This window comes from Papio anubis, chromosome 9, assembly GCF_008728515.1.
Source record: "Papio anubis isolate 15944 chromosome 9, Panubis1.0, whole genome shotgun sequence".
In the NCBI taxonomy this organism is placed as follows: domain Eukaryota; kingdom Metazoa; phylum Chordata; class Mammalia; order Primates; family Cercopithecidae; genus Papio; species Papio anubis.
The window spans coordinates 76,163,111-76,188,966 of NC_044984.1; the positions used below are offsets into that span (position 1 = coordinate 76,163,111).

General features: G+C 35.0%; 1 protein-coding gene and 1 long non-coding RNA gene across 2 annotated transcripts; one reads left to right on the forward strand and one right to left on the reverse strand.

Moving 5' to 3' along the window:
* Nucleotides 1-2,274: 2,274 nt before the first annotated feature.
* LOC110740718 lies at nucleotides 2,275-25,856 on the forward strand. Its single transcript, XR_002515725.2, has 3 exons — nucleotides 2,275-2,358; nucleotides 21,968-22,023; nucleotides 25,746-25,856. It is a non-coding gene; the product is annotated as an uncharacterized LOC110740718 (long non-coding RNA).
* LOC108581041 (60S ribosomal protein L7a-like) lies at nucleotides 4,129-5,047 on the reverse strand. The gene has a single exon (XM_017946041.3). The coding sequence runs from the start codon at nucleotides 4,997-4,999 to the stop codon at nucleotides 4,226-4,228; it is 774 nt and encodes a 257-aa protein (XP_017801530.1). The 5' UTR covers nucleotides 5,000-5,047; the 3' UTR covers nucleotides 4,129-4,225.

Below are 25,856 nucleotides of genomic sequence, written 5' to 3' on the forward strand. Positions count from 1 at the left end.
CTTACTACTGTATGAAAAAATAAGAGAAATATAATTGTAATAATAACAACTATTGATTGCTTACCATCAGCAATACACAGTGTTTGCTAAGGGTGTCACTTATATTATCTCTTTTATTTAATTAACTACTTACAGTTAACTATCTCCATTTTTCAGTTGAGAAAACTAGAGTTTACAAAAATTAAGTAATATACCCAATATGTATGCAGCCGATGTGGGATTAATAGTTAAATTTTTCTAACTCTAGCATCTGATTTTTATACTCTATACTTTGTCACCTCACAATGTCTGGATAATTACCTTTAACATTGCAGAAAATTATTTTTTTGAGACAGGGTCTCGCTCTGTCATGCAAGCCGGAATGCAATGGTGAGATTTAGGCTCACTGCAACCTCTGCCTCCCTGGCTCAGATGATCCTCCCATCTCAGCCTCCCAAGTAGCTTGGACTACAGGCACATGCCACCATGCCTGGCTAATTTTTGTATATTTTTGTTTGTTTATGGACACAGGGTTTTGCCCTGTTGCCCAGACTGCTTTCAAACTCCTAGACTCAAGCGATCCACCTGCCTCAGCCTCCCAAAGTGCTGGGATTACAGGTGTGAGCCACTGTGCCAGGCCCAGAAAATAATTTTTAAGAAAAGAGCTTTTCTTTCTTTTAGAATACTGAAACTAATATGGACTAATTATCCATACATACAAGTTTTAATTTTTTTCATCTGTTTCTTGGGTCACCTTTGTCTAACAGAGATTATTTTATTTAATTTTAGTACTGTTAAAATATTAATACAATGTGAAGTCCTAGTTTAAAAACAACATTTTCATTCTCATACCAATTCTTTCCAATGCCTGGCTGGATTTGTTGTTTGCCTTTTAATCATATTTCAAACTTTATCTTCCCTAAGAAAGCACATGCCTTACAGCAAGTATTGCCAAAATTAATGTTCATTAACAAAGTTAATCCGGGAAATGTATATTTAAAAATCAAGTTCATATTTCAAATTATCATACAAAATATTTTCATGGAGATATATTTAATAAGAAATGAATATCTCTGTAATCCCAGCACTTTGGGAGAACAAGGGGGGAGCAACACTTGAACCCAGGAGTACTAGACCAGCTTGAGCAACATAGTAAGATCTCCTTTCTACAAAAAGAAAACAAAAAAAAAAAAAAGAAGAGGAAATTAATATCTCTGTTATTTCAACCTAAAGAGTTCTAGGAATTGTCACAGCTAAATGACTAACCTTGAAAGACATTAGTATGTACGAAGGATCTTCAGCTAAATTTTTCAAATCTTTTAAACATTAAAATAAAACATTATAAAGGAAGAATTACACTCAATAATTTTGGTAAATATAAAATAGATAAAAGCAAAACTACAGGGATGGTAATTCTTAAATGTACATATTGAATCAGGAAAGCACTGATAAGACAAGAGGATCTCACAGAAATTTTTTGCATCTTTTTATGGACAAAATCAATTACTTAGCTTTGCCATGGGTGGTCTTCTCCTTTGGGGACAAAAAAAAAAAAAAAAAAAGCAAGAGTTTTTAGCTCTTCCTTTAGTCCAAAATTGTAACCATAAGTGAAAATATTCTTTTATAAATTTCTATGACAGGGTGGGATTTGTTAAAAGCTTAAAAAAGAATGGCAAAAGAAGAGAACCAAAGTATATTAGGCACTGTGCTAGAATCTTTAAAATCATTTCCTCATTTGCTGTAGATGATATTTTCTCCATTTTGTAGATAAGTAAACTGAGGCCAGAGAAAGATGAACTAGGATAATATAGCAATTATGCTGCTTCCTTAAAAATAAGAAGGAGCATGATGGTATCCATTAGTCTACTAGTAAAGCTTGAAATTTGCTTTTAGGCCTTGAACTTGCCCTGGAGATCTTTAGTTGGCATTCTTCTTAACCCTTAAAGGAATTCTGATCATAAGCTCCTGACTTTGCTTCTTTTAATATACTAGGGGATCTCTGTCACTACCAAGTAGTAAGGGCATGATGACATGTTTTAAAATTTTATTAAAGTAGGTTTCAAAAGATATCAGGAAGCCTCTAAGATTCTATATTGCATTAGTTACATCTTATAAAACATATTTAAAAATACTTGCACTCTTTTACAGCTTGCCTTTTATTTCCTACATCACAAGGTCTGAAACAAAGAGACAAGGATTCCTGCAGGGATTTGACCCCAGGAGCCACATAGTTCCAGAATGTGTTATGCTGTTTCCCTCACTTAACCCCACTCATGCTTCCATGGGAACAACAACAACAAAAAGTTACTGTTATGGGATAATCTGAATTTAACAGATGATCTGATCTGTGAAGAGAAACTGTCTCTTCTTTTGCAGAAGGTACATTAAACATTTGTCTCCAACTAACCCATTAAGCTTTTTAAGGATATCTCTATTTTCTCTCTTTTCTGATACATACTCTGCAATTTCTCACTCATGAAATATTCATCTAATTGTTAATGTAATTCAATTTAATATCAGTAACTAAAGATATTAAATGATATTAAGCTATTTTGAAAATGATTTGCTATCTTTAAGGATGCTTTTTATCTTATTTAGAATAAATAGTGACAGTTTTATTAGTTGCTATAGCAACCTGAAATTCTATTTAAAAATGTGACATTCCATTTTCTCAGAAGGCGTTTTAATTAGAACATATTGGTGTTTACTGAAATGAATACCTAATCTAACCATCATAGCAAGAGGTCATGTGATATAACTGATAATGTAAAGAGTTACATAGCACTGGAAATGAATTTGGAAAAAAAAAGTCTTTTTTTTTTTTTTTTTTTTTTAATTTATTTTTTTTTGAGACGGAGTCTCGCTCTGTCGCCCAGGCTGGAGTGCAGTGGCCGGATCTCAGCTCACTGCAAGCTCCACCTCCTGGGTTTACGCCATTCTCCTGCCTCAGCCTCCCGAGTAGCTGGGACTACAGGCGCCCGCCACCTCGCCCGGCTAAGTTTTTGTATTTTTTAGTAGAGACGGGGTTTCACCGTGTCAGCCAGGATGGTCTCGATCTCCTGACCTCGTGATCCGCCCGTCTCGGCCTCCCAAAGTGCTGGGATTACAGGCTGAGCCACCGCGCCCGGCCAAAAAAAGTCTTTTGTGAGGATTTTTTTACATGCATAGCATGTGTAATGACCAAGCAAGGATATTTGAGGTATCCATTACCTTAAGTATTTACCATTTATATGTGTTGGTAGTATGTCGAGTCCTCTCTTCTACCTATTGTAAAATATACAATATATTGTTGCTACCTATACTCAACCTAGCCTGGTAGGAAACATTATAACTTATTTCTTCTATCTAACTGTCAGTTTATACTTATTCACTAACCTCTCTCTTCACTTAACTCCTCTCACCCTCACACCCTTCCCCACCTCTGGTATGCTTTTTTTTTTTTTTTTTCCCATTTACTCAAGTTGCAATATGAGATTGTTAATTTGAGATCTTTCCAGCTTCTTGGTTAAAGTGTTGAGGGCTACAACTTTCTTCATAATACTGCCTTAACTGCATCCCAGAGATCTTGGCAAGTTGTGCCCCTATTTTCATTAATTTCAAAGAATTTTTTGATTTCTGACTTAAATTTCAATGTTCACCCGGAAGTTATCTGGAGCAAGTTATTTAATTTCCGTGTACTTGTATAATTTTGAGAGATTATCTTGATGTTATCTTCTATTTTTATTGCACTGTGATTGGAGAGTGTGCTTGGTATTATTTAAGGTTTTGAATTTATTGGAACTTGCTTTATGGCTAAGTATGTGGTCAATCATAGAATATGTTGTGTGTAAATAAGGAAAATGTATACTTTGTGATTGTTGGATAGAATTTTCTATAGATGTCTATCAGGTTCAATTGGTCAAATATTGAGTTTAAGTCCAAACTTCCTTTGTTGCTTTTCTGCCTCAATGATTGGTCTAATGCTTTAAATGAAGTATTGAAGTCTCCTACTATTATTGTGTGGCTATCTAAGTACTTTTGTAAGTCAAAGAGAACTTTTTTTTTTAAATGAATCTGGGTGCTTCAATGTTGGGTGCATATATATTTATGATAGTTAAGTCTTCGTGTTGCACTGTACCCTTCATCATTTGGCGACCTTCTTTGTCCTTCTTTTTTTTTTTTTTTTGAAGGAAAATTTGTATTTTAATTATTTTTATGTACAGAAAACTCAACAGTGTACATTTAACCCAGCTTAGTGGCAAGTTCTTTAGCCTTTGCCTTTTCGAGCTTGGCGATACGAACCACAGACGGGACCCAGGACATTGCCGCCCCAGTGACGGCGGATCTCATCGTATCTGTCATTGTAATTGGTCCTGATAGCTTCCACCAGCTTAGCCAAAGCGCCTTTGTCTTCCGAGTTCACGTGTGTGAAGGCGACAGTGGTGCAGGTCTTCCTGTGGACTAGACGGCCCAGTCTGGCCTTCCCCTTGATAATGCAGTAAGGGACCCCCAATTTACGACACAGGGCAGGCAAGAAGACAACCAGCTCGATGGGATCCACGTCATGTGCAATCACCACCAGCTGAGCCTTCTTGTTCTCCACCAAGGTGGTGACGGTGTTAACTCCTGCTCGAAGGACAGGTGGTCTCTTAGTGGGGACATCCCCTTTGCCAGCAGCTTTCTTCTCGGCCAGGGCCAACAGCCTCTGCTGCTTCTCTTGCTTTGTCTCTGGTCTGTACTTGTGGGCCAGCTTAAGCAGCTGAGTAGCTGTTTGGTGGTCCAGGGCCTGGGTGAACTGGTTAATAGCAGGAGGCACTTTCAGCCGCTTATAGAGGATGGCTCTCTGCCGCTGCAAACTGATATAGCGAGGCCATTTCACAAAGCGGGTGAGGTCTCTTTTGGGCTGGATGTCCTGTCCAATGCCAAAATTCTTAGGTCTTTTCTCAAACAGGGGATTCACCACTTTCTTGGCCTCCTGCTTTTTCACGACAGCAGGGGCCGGAGCCACTTTCTTTCCCTTGGCCTTCTTTCTTTTCGGCATCTTGGGCGGCGGGAGGAGAGAGCCTTTGTCCTTCTTAATAGTTATTGATTTAAAGTCTGTTTTATCTGAAATAAGAATAGTGACTTCTACTCTTTTTCATTTTGCATTTGCATGGTAGATCCTTCTCCATCCCTTTACTCAGAGCCTGTGAGTGTTGTTACATGTGAGATGGGTCTCTTCAAGACAGTAGACAATTGAATCATTTATCCAGTTTGCCACTATATGTCTTTTAAATGAGGATTTTAGCCCATTTACATTCAGGGTTAGTATTGATATGTGAGATTTTGATGCTGTCATTGTGTTGTTAGTTGGTCATTGTGTTGTAGACTTGATTGCATCATTGATTTATAGTGTCTGTTGGTTATGTGCTTAAGTGTGTTTTTGTGGTAGCATGTGTTGTTCTTTCAATTCTGTGTTTAACACCCTTTTAAGTACCTCTTGTAAGGCTGGTTTAGTTGTAATGAATTCCCTCATCATTTGCTTGTCTGAGAAGGATTTTATTTCTTGTTTACTTATGAAGCTTGGTTAGATGGGATATTAAATTCTTGGTGGCATTTCTTTCATTTAAAGATGCTGAAAATAGTCCCCTAATCTCTGTGGACTTGTAAGATTTCTATTGAGACATCTGCTGCTAGCCTGATTGGGTTCACTTTTTACATGACCTCATCCTTCTGTCTAGTTGCCTTTAAGATTTTTTCTTTCACATAGACCTTGGTGAATCTGATATTCATGTCCCTTGGGGATTGTATCTTGTATAGTATCTAGCCAGGGGGTTCTCTGTGCTTCTTGAATTTGTATGTCAACCTCTCTATCAAGACTGGGGAAATTTTGTGGACGGTATCCTTAAATATATTTTCCAAGGTGCTTACTCTCTCTCTTTTTGCAGGCATGCGAACGAGTCGTAAGTTTGGTCTCTTTACATAATCCCATATTTCACAGAAGTTTTGTTCATTTTTTAAAATTATTTTTTCTTTATTTTTGACTGAGTTGACTCAAAACCCGGTCTTCAAGCTCTGAGATTCTTTCCTCAGCTTGGTCTATTCTGCTGTTAATATTTAACCCCAGCACTTTGGGAGGCCGAGGTGGACAGATCACAAGGTAAGGAGTTTGAGACCAGCCTGGCCAATATGGTGAAACCTCCTCTCTACTAAAAATACAAAAAAATCAGCTGGGCATGGTGGCGCGTGCCTGTAATCTCAGCTATTCGGGAGGCTGAGGCAGAAGAATTGTTTGAACCCGGGAGGTGGAGGTTGCAGTGAGCTGAGATCATGTCACTGCACTATAGCCTGGGCAACAGAGCGAGACTCCATTAAAAAAAAATTTATATATATATATGTGTGTGTGTGTGTATATATATATTTCCAAGTATACATATATATTCCAAATATATATATTTCCTATATATATATATATTTTTCCCAACTGTCTTATGAAATTCTTCTAGTAAATATTTCAGTTCCAGAAGTTTAGTTTTGTTCTTTCTTAAAATGGCTATCAGTTCTTGGATTGCTTAACTTGATTGCTTGGATTCCTTGGATTCCATGTACTTGTGTAATTTTGAGAGATGGTCTTGATATTGACTTCTGTTTTTATTGCACTGTGATTAGAGAATGTGCTTGGTATTATTGGAGTTTTTTGAATTTATTGGAACTTGATTTATGATTAAGTATGTGGTCAATCATAGAATATGTTGTGTGCAAATAAGGAAAATGTATACTTTTTGATTGTTGGGTGAAGTATTCTATAGATGTCTATTAGGTTCAGTTGGTCAAGTACTGAGTTTAAGTCCAAACTTTCTTTGTTGCTTTTCTGCCTCAATGATTGGTCTAATGCTTTCACTGAAGTATTGAAGTCTCCTAGTATTATTGTGTGGCTATCTAAGTATTTTTGTAAGTCAAGGAGAACTTTTTTTAATGAATCTAGGTGCTTCAATGTTGGGTGCATATATATTTATGATAGTTAAGTCTTGTTATCCAGATTCTGAATTCTGTGCCTTTCACTTCAGGCATTTCAGTCTGGTTGAAGGCCATTGCTGGGGAGCTAGTGGGCTCATTTGGAGATAAGGAGACACTGTGGTGTTTTGAATTGCCAGTCTTGTGCTGATTCTTTGCTATCTGAGGGGACTGGTGTTTCTTTAATTGGGGTGTAAGCTGAGTATAGTCAACTCAGTTTGTTTCTGAATGCTTTCAGAGGGTCAGGGCTCATACGGGATCTTTATTTGTGAGCAAATTCTTGCACTTGTTTTCAGGGGTGTATATTAGCAGAATAATTTTTAGTGTTGTGGTTTGGGCAGTGATACACTAGATGGTATTTAAGAGTAATGACCAGTAGAAAGCCTCTTAGCCACGCGGCTCTTTTGTATTTCCTTGTGTTTGCTGGCATGCTCTGTAGTGGGGGTTGAGGGGAGACATGATTCCCTCACCAGCTCTTCTCCTGGGCCTTCAGGGAACCCCCTCTGATCACTGGTGCCATGCTCATGTTTCTTTTACTAGGTGTTCTGGGCTATGGGGTTCCCTAAGGCAGAAGCTGCGGCAGGGAGATAGGCCTCATACTTTCTGGACTATCCCTGCAGTAGAATGCACACCCTGTTCCTGCACCAGCCCTTGAATCCCCATTTCTTACCCTTCTCAGCGCTCTTAGACTGAGGGCTTCTTCCTCACTTGATTGCTGGCCACAGATCTCCACTCAGCACTCCTGAGCTGCACATTACATCCCTGGGGCACAAAGTTGGCTCTAGCTACACTGGGGTATCTGCAGTACTCCTAGGTCACTAGAAAAGTAGTCAGATGGAGCAAAGCACTCAGGATGGGCATTGGATGCTGCACTGTGCCCATGCTCCTTTGGGATGGCTAGGCAGAATCCCTGGGAGGGGCTGGCATGCAGAAGGGCCTGCAGGACAGACATGCCCCAATCCCACAGGAAAGCCTGCACTGTTCTCTCCTGCCTTTGTGGTCACCTGGGGCTAGGGCTTCTAGGAGAGAGATGGGGATCTCCAGGGAATAAGTGCCTATGGCTGCAATTTACTGGAGTTGCCTCAAGAACAAAAGCCCTAGGGCTCTGCACTAGCTGAAGCCTGATGTCTGCCTACTTCCTGGGCAGATCCTCCTGCCAGCTCATACATCCTTGGGGTATGTGAGGTTTGCTGTAGCTAAGATCCCAGAGGTCTGCCGCAGAGGTAGACTATCTCTCATTCTCCTCACTTGCTCCTTCCCTAGGAGTTGTTTAGGGCTGTGCAGGGTTCCCAGCTTCTTCTCTCTTCAGCCTTGACATCAGCATCACCTTTCTATGTATTCTTGGTGTTTTCTCTCTGTAGATCTGCCCAAATTATGTTGGTTTACTCATTAACTTCGTCGCATTCTGTGGGAGCAGGGCTCACTGGCTGCATCTAGTCAGTCATTTTGTAGCCCATCTCTATGTCTTCTTCTGAGAATTGTCTATTTATGTCCTTTGCCCATTTTTAATGACATCATTTGTTTTCCATATTGTTGAATTAGAAAAAAAATGTCTTTTTTAGTTGTTTAACCATTTCACTAATTAGGTTAACTTAGTTCTACTGCCATTACCTATGATTTAATATTCTTATACCCTTGATTTACTGAATCTAATAAATTACTGTCACTTGACTAACAGATACTATTTCATATTTTTTCTCTCACTTTGAGACTTGTAAGTCCACCAGGTAAGCAAACATTTCCCATGATCAGTACTCAACTCAGATATTCTTCTTAAAGATGTTTGGACTGTTTTCCTCTCAGAAAGAATTGCTAATTCTTCTTTGTAGCCTGGGTGTTTTCTATATAGGTTGCTAATATGTTTAATTGTTTCCTCCTAATTGGGTTGATATGTCTCATGGGCAAGGCTGCATTTATTTTCCAACATCTAGTTCTAGTACTTAAAATCATGGGCTCTCAATAGCAGCTGTAATGCCTAATGTATACATTTATGAAAGAATGTATGAGAATAAGCCAAATAATGAAAAGTGACAATTTATAAAGACAAATTTTAAAAAGCTCATGAAAAGATGAAAACATTTATTCTCATCAACTCTATTTGTATATCTCAACTTTGTCTCAACTATTCCCTTGAGCTTTATCTTTATTTCAAAATTCTAAGATACTATTTTAAAAGGGTTTTCTCTGTGTAGTTTAGAACATACTGCTGAGGGGAAGGGTAGTTATAAAATAGAACACATAACATGATATTACACAATATACTCATGAAAATAGTATATCTGCACGTGTGTGTGTACTTAGAGTATCTTGAACAAGGTTCATCAAAGTATTAGTAGTTGTTACATCAGGGTGTTAAAATTTTATGTCTTTTTCTCTGATTTCCAATATTTAAACGTATTTGAATTTCTAGATTGATCATATACATTTATTTTAAAAATATATTTCCTAAATGAAAATAGATTATCAATAAGCAGAGTAAATGAAAATATATCAGTAAATATGCATAGTAGTGGAATTGGATAGTTTAAAATGATAATGGTGTTTTCCTAGATAATCTGAAGATTATAATTTATTTTCCTATTTTATATATTTTCCAAAGAAATATTAAACCACAAAAATTTCTCACAATGAGTAAAATATAACCTATAAAATTAACAACAAAAAAGTCCTGGAAACAAAATTCCTTACCACATTTAAAAAGTTTCTAACTGGTGACCTCTGAGATTCTTAAACAGGGTAAAGTGTACACAACCAAAAAAAAAAGAAGAAGAAATCATGTCCTTTGCAGCAACATGGATGAAGATGGAAGCCATTACCCTAAGGGAATTGAGAAACAGAAAACCAAATAGTGCACGTTCTCACTTCTAAGTGGGAGTTCAACAATCGATACACATGGACATAAAGATGGAAATAATAAACACTGGGGACTCTAAAAGAAGAAAGTGTGGGAGGGGGGTGAGGGTTCATAAATTACGTATTGGGTACAGTGTTCCCTATTTGGGTAATGGACACACTAGAGGCCCAATCTTCACCAGTATGCAACATACTCATGTAACAAATAAGAATATGCAACCCCTGTATCTAAACTTAATTAATCAAAATCCCCTAGAAACAAAACAAAGACCTTAAGCAAATATTTCTCAGTAATAATATTGGATTTCAGTTGATATGATAAATTTAGCCCACACTTTCATGTTCTTATGCAGAATTCTTTGGCTCCGAAGATGCCAATCAATGAGAACTGGAAGAATGACCACCAGATATTTGGCAATATACATGATCCACATATCTCAGACTATAGTTAGAATCTTGGGCATTTTTTCTCTTCTTCCCCATTGTTTTTTCCTTTACTGTACTAAATGAAGACTGAGGTCCGTATGTTTGACATGCAAGCACCTCATTGTAGCCACTTGTTCACCCTCTTTAAAGGTGCCCCCAAACTCCTCGATGATGACGCCTTTTAGGTTGAAACATTTCCTCAGAGATTTTGAATGTAAATCTGTTTTCTGTCTTCATAGATTAGACAGGGTATGTCCATATGAGTGTCCCCTTGAGTATCTCTAGCTATCTCAATAAGCCCCAAGAACTCAAGGTGGGTAGAATATTAAGAAGAAACTCCCAAATATATTTAGTTTTTAATTTTTCTCTACCGGTCCTGTGTATGCTAGCGATGATCTCTTTTCCTACATCTATGGTTGCTCAATGGAGCAGAAAAATATCATAGAAGAAAAAAAAAAATAGATTGGGGATACTGTTTTGCTGAGCTTCATGAAAAAACCATGATTTACAATATACAATATTGTTATTATTCCCCATGTTTCATGTCTGGATTTATGATCTAGGCTTGTGGCTACATAAGTTTTATCCTGTACAGACTCAAGCAGCAGGTCAAACACATTCACAGGAACAATCTATTCCCCAGCTGCTTCTTCCAGATTTAATTTATTTTGTGAAATATATTTTTATTAAAGAAACATACTTGTTATAGGTGCACAAGTCAGTGGAATTTTACAAACAAAATACACCTTCATTGCAACACCTGGATCAAGAAACAGAATATTGCCAGCCCCCTAGAAACCCCTTTTGCCCCCACTAACTCACTGTCCCTAAGGCTGTAGTTCTGTTGAGTATATTTGTAGGAGTGAAATTGTTGAGACACAGGTTTATATCAGTTCTAATATTTAAGAGATTAAATCACTTTTGCCTGTTTTGTACTATATATAAATGAAATTATAAAGCAAAAATTCTTTTATATTTTCAAAAAAGAGGCACAGTATAATGTTCAGTAAAGAAGGAAGCATAGCTCACCAACATTCCCAATAGTTTTTAGATTCTAGCAATAAAGATTGCAGTAGAAAATAAGGATAAATGTTTATATATAGTTAATGTGGCCTTCTGCTTTGCACATTATCAGTGACTAAGAGTGTTGATAGACCATTCTGACTACAGGTCTACTATAGTACATCCTAAATAGAATTTTATCATGAGGCACAGTTGATTTTGCAAGAGGTCATGAGGTCTCTAATTACTCTCCTCACAGTGAAGACACAAAGTGTGATTTGGTGCTGGAACAGTACATAGCTCTAAAGAAATGGGTTGCTCTGAGGACATTTGACACTGATAACACTGCTGAATGAATATTCAGTTTCAGTTGGGATGAAGTAGAGCAGTAGAGTCTGTGATTCCCCCCTGACTATGAATCTCCAAAGGCTGAAATGATCTCAGTTTTGGTGCCAGCAAAGGCAGAAACAAATCCTCTCTGGAAGAAAGATTTTCCAATTTGTGTAATGCTAGATTCTCAATGGATAAAATAAAGAAATAAAATATATCAAAGATTACCAAATTATCAAAGGTCACCAAAAGAAGTCCACCCACTAACTCAGAGTTTGATTAAAAAAGAAAAGATGTTGTATTCAGTAATACAATAGGGTGGTTATAGTTAACAATAATTTATGGTATATTTTAAAGTAATAAAAAAGTGAAAATGTAATGTTTCTAACACAAAGAAATAATAAGTGCATAAGACTATCAATATCCCAATAACCCTGATTTTATCACACATATTGTATACCTGTATAAAAATATCACATGTCTCCCATAAAAATAGACAAGTGTTATCTGTGTATCCATGATAAGCAAAGCAAAAATTTTTAAAAATATTTAGACACTAAAATTTAGAGCTATTGAAACTGCAGATGTTAGAGAACGGCTACAGATGAATTCCTTTTTTAAAATACAGTCCATAACAAAACAGTGAGGAATTAACTTCTAGAAATAATCATATGTAATTTTTCAAAATAAAAAGAACCACTGAATTGCTTAAATAGTAGATTAGAAAGAGTCAAAAAGAGAATTAACAAACTGGAATATATATCCCAAGAAATGACTAAAATACGTCATGCAGATAAAGAGATGTATTAAAATGATATTAATATTTATATAGGACAGAATGAGAAGTCTAGTGAGCATCTTATTGGCATCCCAGAAGCAGGTAATAAAAAAAGTAAGTAGGGAAAGTAAAAAATATTCAAAAAATATATTAAACACATACTAAACAAGAGGCAATATTTCAAGAAATAATGGTTGTGTTTCCTGAACTGATTTTATATAAAAACTAAAATACATATCCAGGAAGCACATTTTATCTAAAATAAGAAGATATCACTTGCAAAGGGACAACAGCTCATTTCTAAGCAGTTATGTCAACAAGATTAAGAATGAAAGTCAGAGATAAGTAAAAAGAATGTTTCCAAGTATACAAAGTAAATTAGTGTTGCCATAGGAATATATAACCAGTAAGATTACCTTTAAAAATACGAAGTTGGATGGTTTCAAACATAAAGCAGAAGTTGAAAATGTGAAAATATATTAGGCATAAAATAAATAACCTGAACAGGGACAAAAATTTTACCTATTATCATGAATGTAACTTGGTTAAATTCCCTATTATAAGACAAGGTGTGCCAGCATGGTGGCTCATGCCTGTAATCCCAGCACTTTGGGAGGCCAAGGTGGGTCGATCACGAGGTCAGGAGATCAAGACCATCCTGGCTAACACAGTGAAACCCCATCTCTACTAAAAATACAAAAAATTAGCAGGGCATGGCGGGGGGCACCTGTAGTCCCAGCTACTCAGGAGGTTGAGGCAGGAGAATTGCTTGAACTCAGGAGGCAGAGGTTGCAGTGAACCGAGATCGCACCACTGCACTCCAGCCTGGTCGACAGAGCAAGACTCTGTCTAAAAAAAAATAAAATAAAATAAACAAATAAAAATAAAAACATAAAAATAAAAGACAAGGTGTAACAAGAACTTTATTTTTGCTGTTTTTGTTTGTTTGTCTGAGTACTCAACAAATTACATATATGAGATAATCCCTTAACCTGATGTAACATCTAAAATATTCTCTCCCTGTACACCATCTGCTATTAAGATCAAATCATGAGGTATCATCCTTTCATATTTGTGTAACTGGTATTTATGCAAATTCGGTTACTATTACTGTCCATTTTGCTATCTTCTAGCCTTAGGAAAATGACTTTAGAACCACAGCACCCACTCCACCCTTCCCCAAACTCCAATTATTTCTAGAGGTCACCAATGTGTATTGTATATGATCTCAACGACATCCTCTAACGTCTTGCTCATTTCCATCTTGATGCAAAGCTCTCTTGGACACTAAAGATTCATCAGTTCACAGGGAGTCAGAACTTCAGTGTGCTCCTCACAGAAACTGAAATAATGCTTTTGCCCACTTGAGACCCCACTGGTCTCTAAGCCCTGAGGCAGCACTGTCTATACTCCGTATTTCCTAAATGCCTTTGAAACATTTATCTTCACTTTTAAACAAAGGTATTCTTTCTAGAAATTTCCAAAGTAGCAAATGGGAGCAAGTCTGAGCATAAACCATCCTGCATTTCTTCTCTTCATCGAGTCTATCAATCGCTGCCAGCAGACATTTCTCACAAAATTTCCTCCTTCTCTCTCACATCACATAGTACCTAGATCCTAACAACATACCAATTAAAAACAAGCAAAATAATTTTAAGCAACAGTACTATTTAATGGTGTGTTATGAGAACCATTCAGTCAGGGTAAGTGCCTGAATAGTCAGGAAACTCAGATGATATGCTATATTGGCGTATACTAGCTATATTATTCCATTTGCACACTGCTATAAGGACATACCTGAAACTAGGTAATTTATAAAGGAGAGACGTTTAATTGACTCACAGTTCAGCATGGTTGGGGAGGCCTCAGGAAACTTACAATCATGGAGGAAGGTGAAGGGGAAGAAAGACACCTTCTTCCCAAAGTGGCAGGAAGAAGTACTGAGCAAAGGGGGAAGAGTTCCTTAAAAAACCATCAGCTGTTGTAAGAATTCACTCACTATCATGAGAACAACGTGGAGGAAACAGCCCCCATGATTCAATCACCTCCACCTGGTCTCTCCCTTGACATGTGGGGATTATTGAGATTACAATTCAAAATAAAAATTTTGGTGTAATTTTCCTATTACACCTAATCATATCACCAGCTGAGTCATACCTAGCAATACTGTAAGTATTAACAAAGTTAGGTTTCATCTTATGGTGGCTGGAGCAGGTTGTCAACGTGTTTCCCTGCATAGTTTTCTTTTTGTCATTGTTGATGGTTCACTATCCTCCAGTGTGCTGTCAAAAATGAGAACTCAGAAGTTTTTGATACTTTGATGGTAAAGTGATTTAGAATTCCAGTAAAAAAAAAAAATAGATACAGTTTTATAGTATCTGTAGAAGTGGAAGCCTTTTTTAATTGGATCAAATCTATAGTTTTTTATTTTCGGTAGAAACAAAAGACTATCACTTAAAATGGCCACTTGTCTCTTATTGTCAGTTCAGTGTGTGATAAAACACCTTTGTCAATTTTTGGCAATCATGGAGAGTGATAAAATTATATATTGTTTGGACATCAGCTGGCATAAAAAGTGGTATGGGCTATTGTCGCTGGCACATTGATTGGTGTTATAAGCAAAATTGACTGTGAGAAGTAAGCATTTAAGACTCACATGTTACTCAAGGGAAAAGAAGAATGGAAGAAAAATGCATCCGTGTAGTTTATATTTTGCTAAATGTTGATTCATATCTCTTTGGACTACATCTCTTGTTACAAAGGAAAAATTTTAAATTAATTAAACTAATAATTTAAATTATATACATATAAACATACACATCCAAACCTACTGGGTAGGTTTTAAAGGTCAAAGGTATTTTTAAGGACAAGTCTTAGAATACATTCAAGAAAGAGATCATTTCAGTTACATGCAAGTTCTTTCTGAGGATGGTAAATTGAGTGAGTCCAACACACTTCACGAAGCTTGCATAGCATTGATGCCAAAACCAGAAAATAACTGTATCAGAAAGAAAATATACAGACCCATCTGATATATAATCATAGAAGAAATATTCTCAGTAAAACAGAAGAAAATCTTATTTAGCAACTCATTATTAACAAGTAATGCAAAATAATTTAACCTCTGAATGTCTCTTCATCTGCTTTACTTCAGTCATGAGAGAAAAAAGATAATAATCCAAATAAATAAATACAAATATTAAGCATGATTAAACATGCATTCTTAGTAAAAAAAAAATAAAAAAACTAAATAAATAATAACAAACTTCAGAAAACTAGTAATAGAAAACTATCTTTTAAGTGGACAAAGATTTCTATATAAGCCCCTAGCAAACATCAAATCCAATGGTGAAATATGGAAATGATTTCTTTTATTTACTTCTATTTCAGTCCTCTATCACTATTCATTTCAGCTATTTTCTATTTTTTGTATTATAGATAGTGCTGTGAGAAACATTCTTTCTACTACAGTATATTGTCTATTCCACACTATTTCCTTATGGTAAGGTCCTGAACATAAAATTTTTCAAAATGTATATAACTTCTAAGACTCTTGGTATACATTTCCCAATTGCTCTTGATTTTCCTTGGACAATGCCTCAATTTAAAACATTTCACCATCTGGTTCCAACATCCTTTGGCAGCCTTATCTTTCCTCAAAATTATTTTCTAATGTTGTGAGTTTACTTATGGCCCCCAGAACCTGATATGTGCTTTCATATATCCTTTTGCTATATGATAAAGTCACTGCCTCTTTCAAAGTCCAGTTCACTGTTACTTCTCACTCTGTTTTGGGGGAAGCTCTCTGATTCCCATGGCAATATTAATCGACCCTTCCACTGCGTTCCCTTTGCGGTTGCCTTGGGTTATTTGTACAGTTACCACATTGTACTAGTTAGCTGTTTTTCTGCCTGGGTAAGTTGCCAGTTTCTTGTAAGCATTAACCATGTCCTCTTCACCTTAAACCCCCAGCAAAGACTAGTGTAAGAAACATATAATCTAACCTTAAGAAATGTTTTTGAATGAGTAAAAGGAGCATATACTCTCTTTCCCCAAATTAGACCTAAATTCTCTGACCCAGATTTTATCATCACTTAGGGCAGCAGAACATTCAGATAAGTGCTAAAAGTAGTAAATCTCAGCTCCAAAATTATTTGAGACAATATTCAAAAAGTTGAATGAATTTATAGAAAAAATTATGAGGAGTTTTAAAATACGCATTTAATTCACATCTTATTAGGGGCTGAATGAATGCTTCCATTACAAGTTTAGTCATGTTTGCTGTTGGAACAATGCCCAAAATCAACTGAGAACATCTGTCTTGAAGAGATAACAACAGATTTCAAAATTATCAAGAATAGCACAAGAATTAAAAAGCACTTTTGAGATTAAACTACCTTAGAATATCAAACATAGCATGTTTATATCTTTTTTAAAAAAAGAGGTATATTTAAGCACATATTGAATCTTCAACAGACTCAGTTGCTCAAAAGTCAATGTGAATAGCTTTATAAACTGCAACTAAGTGTTTGTTTCAGGTAAGGAAAGTTTTATACATTAACTTCAGAAGTAAATTATCTCTGTTGCTTTCTATGAAATGTCCATTTTTATTCTCCTCGCCACAGCCCAATCGCAGACTTCTGTGAAAATTGGTACCCATTGCTTCTGATTGCATCCTCCACGAACACTTAAATATCCTATGTGCCACTTTCACTCGGAACTCTATTCCCTATCCAATCTTTGTTAATGTTAGAATGCAATTATTACTCTCTCACATGATACGTATCTTCTCTCTGCCTAGAAATAGAGGTCTATTTGGTTGGTTGGTGCAAAAGTAATTGCAGTTTCTGCCATTACTTTCAACCTAATATAAACAAAAAGTCTTTATAGAAATTTGATAGTAGAGCAGGCATGTTGAGCAATCATGTTGTGTCAGGTAAGACTTTGGACATGCCTAAAGATGTGATCATAAATTCACATTTTATAAAGAAGTCAGGCAAGGAATATATATGAGCAATGCAGATTTTGTGTTGCAGATTTGAGTGTGAAGACCACATCTAGGGCACCCTGCAGCTGCTCCATTCCAAAAGATGTTGCCATGCAAGATGCAAACATGAAGCCTGGAATCGCAACTTTTAAAGTTTTGTATAAAATCAAGCATTTTAAAGTTGTTGTTTAATAATTCAAAATTTTTGCAATTTTGTGTGAACCAAAGAAAAGGTACCTAGGACGGATGTGACAAGTGAGCATCAGTTTGCAATTTCTAGGACATAGATTGTGTCAAGCATATTCTGCTTCTGGGAGAACATATTCTAAGTCCTAATCAGATGTACCCTTTGGGTTCAGAAATTTCCAAGTGAAGTGCTCAAGTTAGGAATCTGATCCAGTACCATGTCAGATTATTTGTAGCCATTTAGGGATAAGAAGTTTGAGTTTGATATAAGAATATAAAGGATAATGGAAAGGCTCAAAGTTTGTTTTAAATGTATGAAAAAGAGGTTTTGCTACAGAAATTTTAAAACAGTCGATGAGAAACATTAAAAAAATCAGTGAGGTGTATTTGACAATAATCTGAATTATCAGTTCTCCCAGCTCCTGCACAAATAGTTATAGGTTATCTTCACCTTTCTCAAATTATATGTCTAAACTTTAATCAGAAATGGAAAATGTTTAATAAATGTTATGTAATATTCTTAAGGGTTTATATCAGTTTAATCATCACTGACATTATCTCTTGTCAGTTATAAGTACAGTTATGATCCTTAAAAATTAACTTTTCTTTCTATATTTTTAAATACTATTTACCTATATAAAATGAATAAAATCTAATTACAGAAAATAGGAACATAAATTAATAAAGAAAAATTTAAAGGTAACCAGAATAATCTCTAAACTCCCAGGTTAATCTACAGAGATATACATACATGTATCAATATTGTTTTAGGTTAGTAAATAAAAATATAAACCTTTTTTTGAAATGGCAGAGTATCCAGATGTACCATCATTTTAAAACAGAGTTTCTAATTTATATACATTTACATTCTGAACTTTTACTATTATGAATAGTGTTTCAATATATATAAAATTGTATATGCTTTAGCATAAAATATGGTAAACTGAATTTCATGGGCATTTGTATGGGTATTTTGAAAATTTTTGATACATAGCAAATTTCCTTATGGAAATTCCTACCAATTTAAGTGCTCTGACAACAGAAGGACTCATTTCTCCATGTTTGACCTTACTCTTAATCACTGACTTTTCAATATGTAAAAAACAAGATCTTAATGTTGTTTCAGTGGGCACATCTTTGATTTTGTAACACTAAAACTTTTCCTGATGTCTATTGGACATTGTCTCTGACCTTTTATTTTTATTTTTGTTTGTCTGAGACAGGATATTGCTCTGTTAGCCAGGTTGGAGTGCAGTGGCGCAAGTATAACTCATTGCAGTCTTGAACTTCTGGGCTCAAGCCTCAGCCTCCTGGAGTATCTGGGCAAGTGCCATCATGTCCAGCTCATTTTTAAATTTTGTATAGAGATGGGGGTCTTGCTATATTGCCCAGGCTGGTCTCAAATTCCTGGGCTCAATCAATACTCCCACCTCAGGTTCCCAAAGTAATCCTCGAAAACTGGGATTACAGGCATGAGCCACCACACCGGGGCCTCTGACCTTTTATAAATCTTCTCTTATTCTTGAGTCTCCATTGGCTGTCTTTTCACTGACAGAAGCTCTTTATGTATATTTGGTTTATTCATACAATACATGTCATATATGTTGCAAATACTTTCCCAAAGTTTTAATTTGTCTTTTATTATTTATGTGTGTTGTTTCACCATGCATGATTTATACATGCATGTAATCAAATTTATCAGTTCTCATTTAAATACAGTCTTTGCAGGATAATTAGAATTTCCCATCCCCCAAATATCTGGCTGTATATTCACTTTTATGTCTTTCATTATATTTGCAGTTACATCTTTATTCTCTCTATAATTAATTTTCTTGGAAATATTGAGGTGTGGGTATAACTATACTTTCGAAAACTGTTAAATAGTTATCAGAGTTTCATTTACTTTTTTCTAATGGTTTTATTCCATTTTAAATTTAATAATCTAATCAAAAGAGGATTTAAATAATTTTAAACATATAACCAGTTTTCACATCAGTATTACAAATGATTCATCCATCTTCTACTCTTTTGAAATACTTTATCATAGAAAGTATTCTTACCTAGTGATCAAACCATATCCAGGTTGTGCGACTATGGGTCAATTCCTTGACAGGATTGTTTTCAGGCTTTTGGTTTAAGGCATGTTAACTACTTAGGACAGTGTCGGGATTATTGCAAATGCTCAATAGGTGTCAGCTATGATGATAAAAGGGATATGTCTATTTCTGCACTACATATTAAATTTAATTAAGCTCTCTATTCGTATACATTTTAATAACTAATAAAGTGAACCATTGCTATAGCTATCAACCCACATTTTCTTGCTTATTGTTGCCCCTTTGTTTGTCCAGAAGAAATTAAAGATAATTAAGTTACATGGTTAATGGTTTTTCTCAGGTTTTTCCATATTTTCTACTAGGAACATTGTGGAAACTTGTGTTTTTCTACAATATTATTCATTACTCAAATTATTTGCAATTTATGAGAATACTGTTGGAAATAGTATCTCATAATGTTAAAATATCTTATGTGATTATATTTCCTTCTGATTCTAAATTCTGTGCCTCTGTTTTCTCTAATATATATACTTATTTCTTTATTATATAATTTTCATTTAATATTCAGGTATATTGAAAGCTTAGATTTTTATCATTTATTTTATGAATTATAAATAAAATTATTTATTGTATAATCTATTTTAATATTATTCCCTGTGCTAATTATCTATTGTAGGCAATTTAGATAGTGAAAAAGTAATGGTAGGTAAAATTATAGGTACCTTAGTATGAATCAAGACATTGCTACCAAACTGTACTATTAATCTTTGCATTCTTTACTAGAATGTACTTGCAGAAAAAAGTCAGTTCCACTTAAGAATGTCTTTAATGAAGCAGTAAAAATTATTAATTTTATTAAATATTGATTAGTGAACGTGCATGTTCCTAACATTCTGTGTGAAGTAGGCATAAATGCATAAAATATTTTTGCTGCATACCGAAAGCACTATGGTTGTCTCAAGGAAAAGAAAACTTGTACAGTTATTTGAATCGAGAGCTGAACTAGCAGCTTTATTCTCAAAACAACATTTTCACTTGATGGAACAAGTGGCAGATAAACTATGGTTATTCAGACTTAGGTACTTGGCAGACAATTACTTGAAAATGAATGGAGTAAGCCTGTCACTTCAAGAAAACAACTGACAGCATTTGTTGCCAAAGATAAAATTTGATCCTTCAAGTAAAACTTAGGCCTTTGGAAAATAGCTATTTTAGAAGCTATGGGCAAGGAGGTACCATGGGAACAGATAAGATTTGAGCAGATACCTGAACAAAGTGAAAAATAAAGTTATATGATGCTCTGGGAGGAAAGCTTTTTATGCATACAAGCATTAAAATAAGTGTCTTCATAATACCTACAATCAATTGTAAATAATATAAATTACAAACATCTCTTGAAGATTAGCATACAACTATGAACAATTGTAGTATCCCAGTGAACCATAATACTAACTGAAAAATGTTTATAATATGAAGAAAATGAACTTTCCTCTTTGCATTTATTATGGCCACTCCTAAGGCTGTATTGATGGGTCTCAGAGTAGCCGTTAAGTTAGCTGGTCGGTATGCCTGCACTATGCCTGCTACCATTTGATTACTAGGTGTTTGGTTCTATTCTGATATTGCTGTACTCAGGTATGCCACTGGGTGATTGACAAGCTATTTCCAGATCTCAAACTTCTTGTACTTCCTAACAATTAAACCATGTATATATCATCTTGAACTATGAGATCAAATACTATATTGACTTGCACAATTTCTGTTTCATATCCCTTGATAGTTTCAGTGTAAACATATAAGAAAAAGACTACGCAGTAACAAATTACAAAATTCCTATTAAATGCCAAGCATTCAACTAGGCATGCTACATTTCACATTCTATTCATTGATCTCAACAAATCTATGAAGCAATATTAACTCCATTTTGTAAATGAAAACTCAGATACACAGAACATTTTAATAGCTAATAAAGTGAACCATTGATATTGCTGTCAATCCACATTTTCTTGCTTATTGTTACCCCTTTGTTTGTCCAGAAGAAATTAACTTGTACTAGACCATTTAAATTGTGACAGATATAAAAATAATATGAATCTAGATAAGATTGATACTAAATCTTATCATCTTTCTAGCTTTCCTTTTTCATAAAATCAAAAGCTTTTTTTTTAACACAATGTTTATGCCCTTTCCCTCTTTAAAAATTTGGAACGTCTTTTCTACTGTCCTGGGGATTAAAATTAACATCTAAACATGTTTTACATATTCCTTCAGATCCTAACCCTTCACTTGCCCCAATATGTTAATACTCTCCTTTCATGTGTCATGTTTCCAAATATGAAACACGTTGCTCTACCTCTAATGTGCCATGTTTCTCTCATGTCTTGGCCTTTGTTATAGATTGAATCACAGGTCAAGTTATAAAAACAAGGAAGTCCTAATGGAGTGTTTTAAAGGTAATATTTCTTTCAAGTTTTTGTTTTGGAGCTCAAACAGCTGTTGATAATAGGAAAAGAGAGTCAGGCAGCCTTTGTAAGTTAAGCTTGTGCTTTAATCCCCTCACAAGAGAGAAGCCGTCTATTTGTTCATGATTAATAATTCTGTATTTGTCTAGGGCAGTGCTGTTCAATTGAACACTCTATGATGATGCAAATGTCCTATATTTGCATTGTGCAGTAGAGTAACTACATGCGGCTGCTGAGCACTTGAAGTGTAGCTAGTGTAACTAAGAAACTGAATTTGTAATTGTATATTACCTTAACCAATTTAAATTTAAAGAGCCATAAGTGCCTAGAGGCTCTCATGTTGTACAGCTATGGTCTAGGGAAGTATAACATAGAAAAACCAACAAAGAAGGAGTACTTATGAGTGACAGAGAATAGCACAAGGAATTTTAAAAATACGAATAATTTCTTTCCTAGTCACTGAAAGCTCATGCTCTTTTTTTATGTGACCTCTTGAATTCCCTGATAAAAATAATAAACAAGTGATATTTAACTTAGAACAGCTTTTGTTAGCAAAGTGAATCACTATTTCAAATAAATAATAATATAGATAGCAGACAATTTTCCTTCTCAAAATGTATTTAAGCTATGCATATTGGGATGATATATAATTTAGGAGAGAGATGATTAAATATAGTTCCTGTGCTTTATAAAATCATGAACTTTCAACATTTTAAATTTTCTGTTGGTATGCCTTCTTCAGTGTTTCCATTCTTATTCTCCTATATTTTTGCCATTGTAAACTTACATCAGATGTTATGTTACATCATAACAAAAAATTTGTATGCAAAAAAATTTAACATCATGAAAATATATTTTAAAAAGGAAACATTAATGATCCTCAACAACAAATATTTACACAGTAATGATAATCTAAACATTGATTAATAACTCAAAATTATGATTTCCATATTGCATAGAAAAAAGGGAATGTCCTTATCTGCCATCAAAGGAGGTCAATACGTGTTATGCAAAGTTATAAATTAAATAATGGCATTAGCTTATTACATGAATATATGCAGGTAACTATCATAACAGATAGCTAAAAGCATAAGAAGTGATTGACAATGGGCATTGGCAGTAAAGAGTGGGATTTTTAATATTATGTATTTCTTAACTATATGTCCATATTACCTTGATGAGCATTTTTATATAAAAGCAAAAATGTGAAAAGAATCACTGGTGAGAAAAATGCCACAGTTTATGAATCCAGTAAATATCTGTGGAATGAAATGTTAGAGTATGCCTGACCTAGCAATCATTCTAACACTTAATTTTGTTATAATGGCTGGATATACATGAAGAGTATTGTCTAGGCAGAAATGGAATTAAATGAGTAATTTCATTTATAATCTCAGACTTCAGACTCTTTGAGCAGAAATGGAATTACATGAGTAATTTCGTTTATAATCTCAGGCTTCAGACTCTTTGAGCTGAAAGGTGCCATAGAGATCATCTATTCATTTTTCTTTGCACTTGCCAGTCAATCTGCCATTCCCTTTATAACACAAAGAGGCAGAGGCATGAAGACACACAGGAGAGCAGAAGGGATGTACCCAATTGCTACCTCACCTGACTTACCTATCAATTGGCAGGTGGGAATAGCCAAAGTAGGGAATCCTAATTCTGTGAGGAGAAAATCAAATGATCTCACTAATAAAGTGTTTTTGAGTTAATAAAAATGTCAGATTTTCTTAATGACTACATGTTAAGCTATTTTAAATACCAACACATTTAAATTAACTTTCAAACCTTCCGTAGATTCTCACTGTACTTAAATTTGTTTTGTTTTTTATGTTTCTCTTTTTTTTTTTTCTTATTTTATTTTATAAGACCCAAGGTACATGTGCAGAATGTGCAGGTTTGTTACATAGGTAAATGTGTGCCATGATGATTTGTTGCACCTATCAACCTATCACCTAGGTATTAAGCCCAGGATGTATTAGCTATTTTTCTTGATGCTCTCCCTCTCCTGCCCCCTCAACAGGTCCCAGTGTGTGGTATTCCCCTCCCTGTGTCTATGTGTTCACATTGAACTTAGATTTTGAAAACCTCGTGGTTAGGTCTCCTAAAATGCAGCTAGATTAGACAAATTAAAATGAACACCCACCACGTTTAGTAGAGCAATCTTTATTTTACTCTAGAGTGGCAAATGTTGTTCGTACTTGAACTCCCTGAAGCATAATGAGGCAGTTCCTTATCCTAAGTGATTTGTGAACCAATTGTACTCCTGGTCATTTTTATCATTGGACTGGGGAACTGTAATAGCCTTTCATTCCCAGAAGTGTTCTTTTGTGGTGTGATATTATGTGTATTCATTTGGACTTCTTTTTGTGTTAGTCAGACACATTAATTTCACAAAACGTTGGAGGTATTCTTAGCAAACCTTTTTTGTAAGGTTTTCAAGTTACCTCTTTTTCCTACCCACAGGGAAATCCTACTTCCTATCCTGCATAACTGTGGGAGAGCACTAAGCAGGCCCTGGAATTGTGCAGTGTGGATATGGGTCTGCGGATCTTTGGAGGGGGGATATTGTCACTGAGCCAAAAGGCTTGGAAGGGATAAAAACTGAAAACAGCTGGTCAGACACTATATGCCAGGAGTGAAGAGATGTCTGACAAACAGCTTAAATATAAATCTGCAAGATAAATGTCATAGATAGTTGACACAGAAAAATGTGAATTAAATGAATTCATAGAATATGTAAGCTTTTTCACCTTTCACAGTCATGGTGGCTATAAATGAGAGAAAAGTAGATTCCATATGAATTTATTTTATATGACCCAAGGGATATTTGGCCTTTAACAACATCAGTTTGACTTGGTATTATGTATTTTGTACTGTTGATAAAGCAAATTACTACAGTATTGAACTAAAATTACTAATTATGGAGTTTAAAAAATATAATTATGGTTTGAGATGAATTACATAATGTGCCTATAAAAATAAAAATTATTACTTTTCTTTTTGAGTTTATATCTGACCAAAGCCTCTTTCCTCGTTTGAATTTTATCTTCTTGGCAACAGAGAGCTCACAGGACTCCCTATAGACATTGGTGTAATTATTTTCCCAGTAATTCTGCTCCAGCTCATTAAGAATCTTCTGGGATGCCATGTGGTCATTATAGAGACTACATCTTGCTTAGGTGTGAGCCTAAGAAGAATCCCAAACAGAAGACTGAAATGCTGGCCTATTTATCAGCAGATAATTTTTTTTAAAAATCATTAATAGCATCATGCATATTTACCCTCCTAAAGATTATATCCACCAACATAAATTAAAGAAATACAGAATTTAAAGCCTACTTTTAAATTAGTTGTCGAACACCCCACAGCTTTAGATTTGGCTATTTGGGTTTTGTGACTATTGTCTGCATTTAGTAAAAATAAGCCATTTATAGCAGTCTGAAAGTCAGGGAGCCGACAGGTAATCACCGGCTATTTTTAGAATTCTTCTTCTATAAGTTATCTTCTTGCTTGCATCATAAATTGAACTATCTTTGAACTACACCATTGTACACAGAGAAGTCACTCAGTTAACATAAAACAAAGTAAATGTATTTCTACTACTGTATTTTAGGTTTTCGAAGATGTACTTGAATTTTTATGAAATGCTAATAAATTAATCATAAAGAGCCATATCTTAACAAAATTTTTACTATATTATTTCCTAGTTATTGAAGAAAAAGATGAAGCTGGAAAAGAAAGCTGAAGCTGGAAAAGACTAGATATATGTAGCAAAATGATAGATTATGTTCTATTAGTATTTGTCAAAATAGTATATT

Coding starts and splice junctions, on each gene's coding strand:
- LOC108581041 (XM_017946041.3), bottom strand. CDS start 4,999: ATGCCGAAAAGAAAGAAGGCCAAGGGAAAGAAAGTGGCTCCGGCCCCT.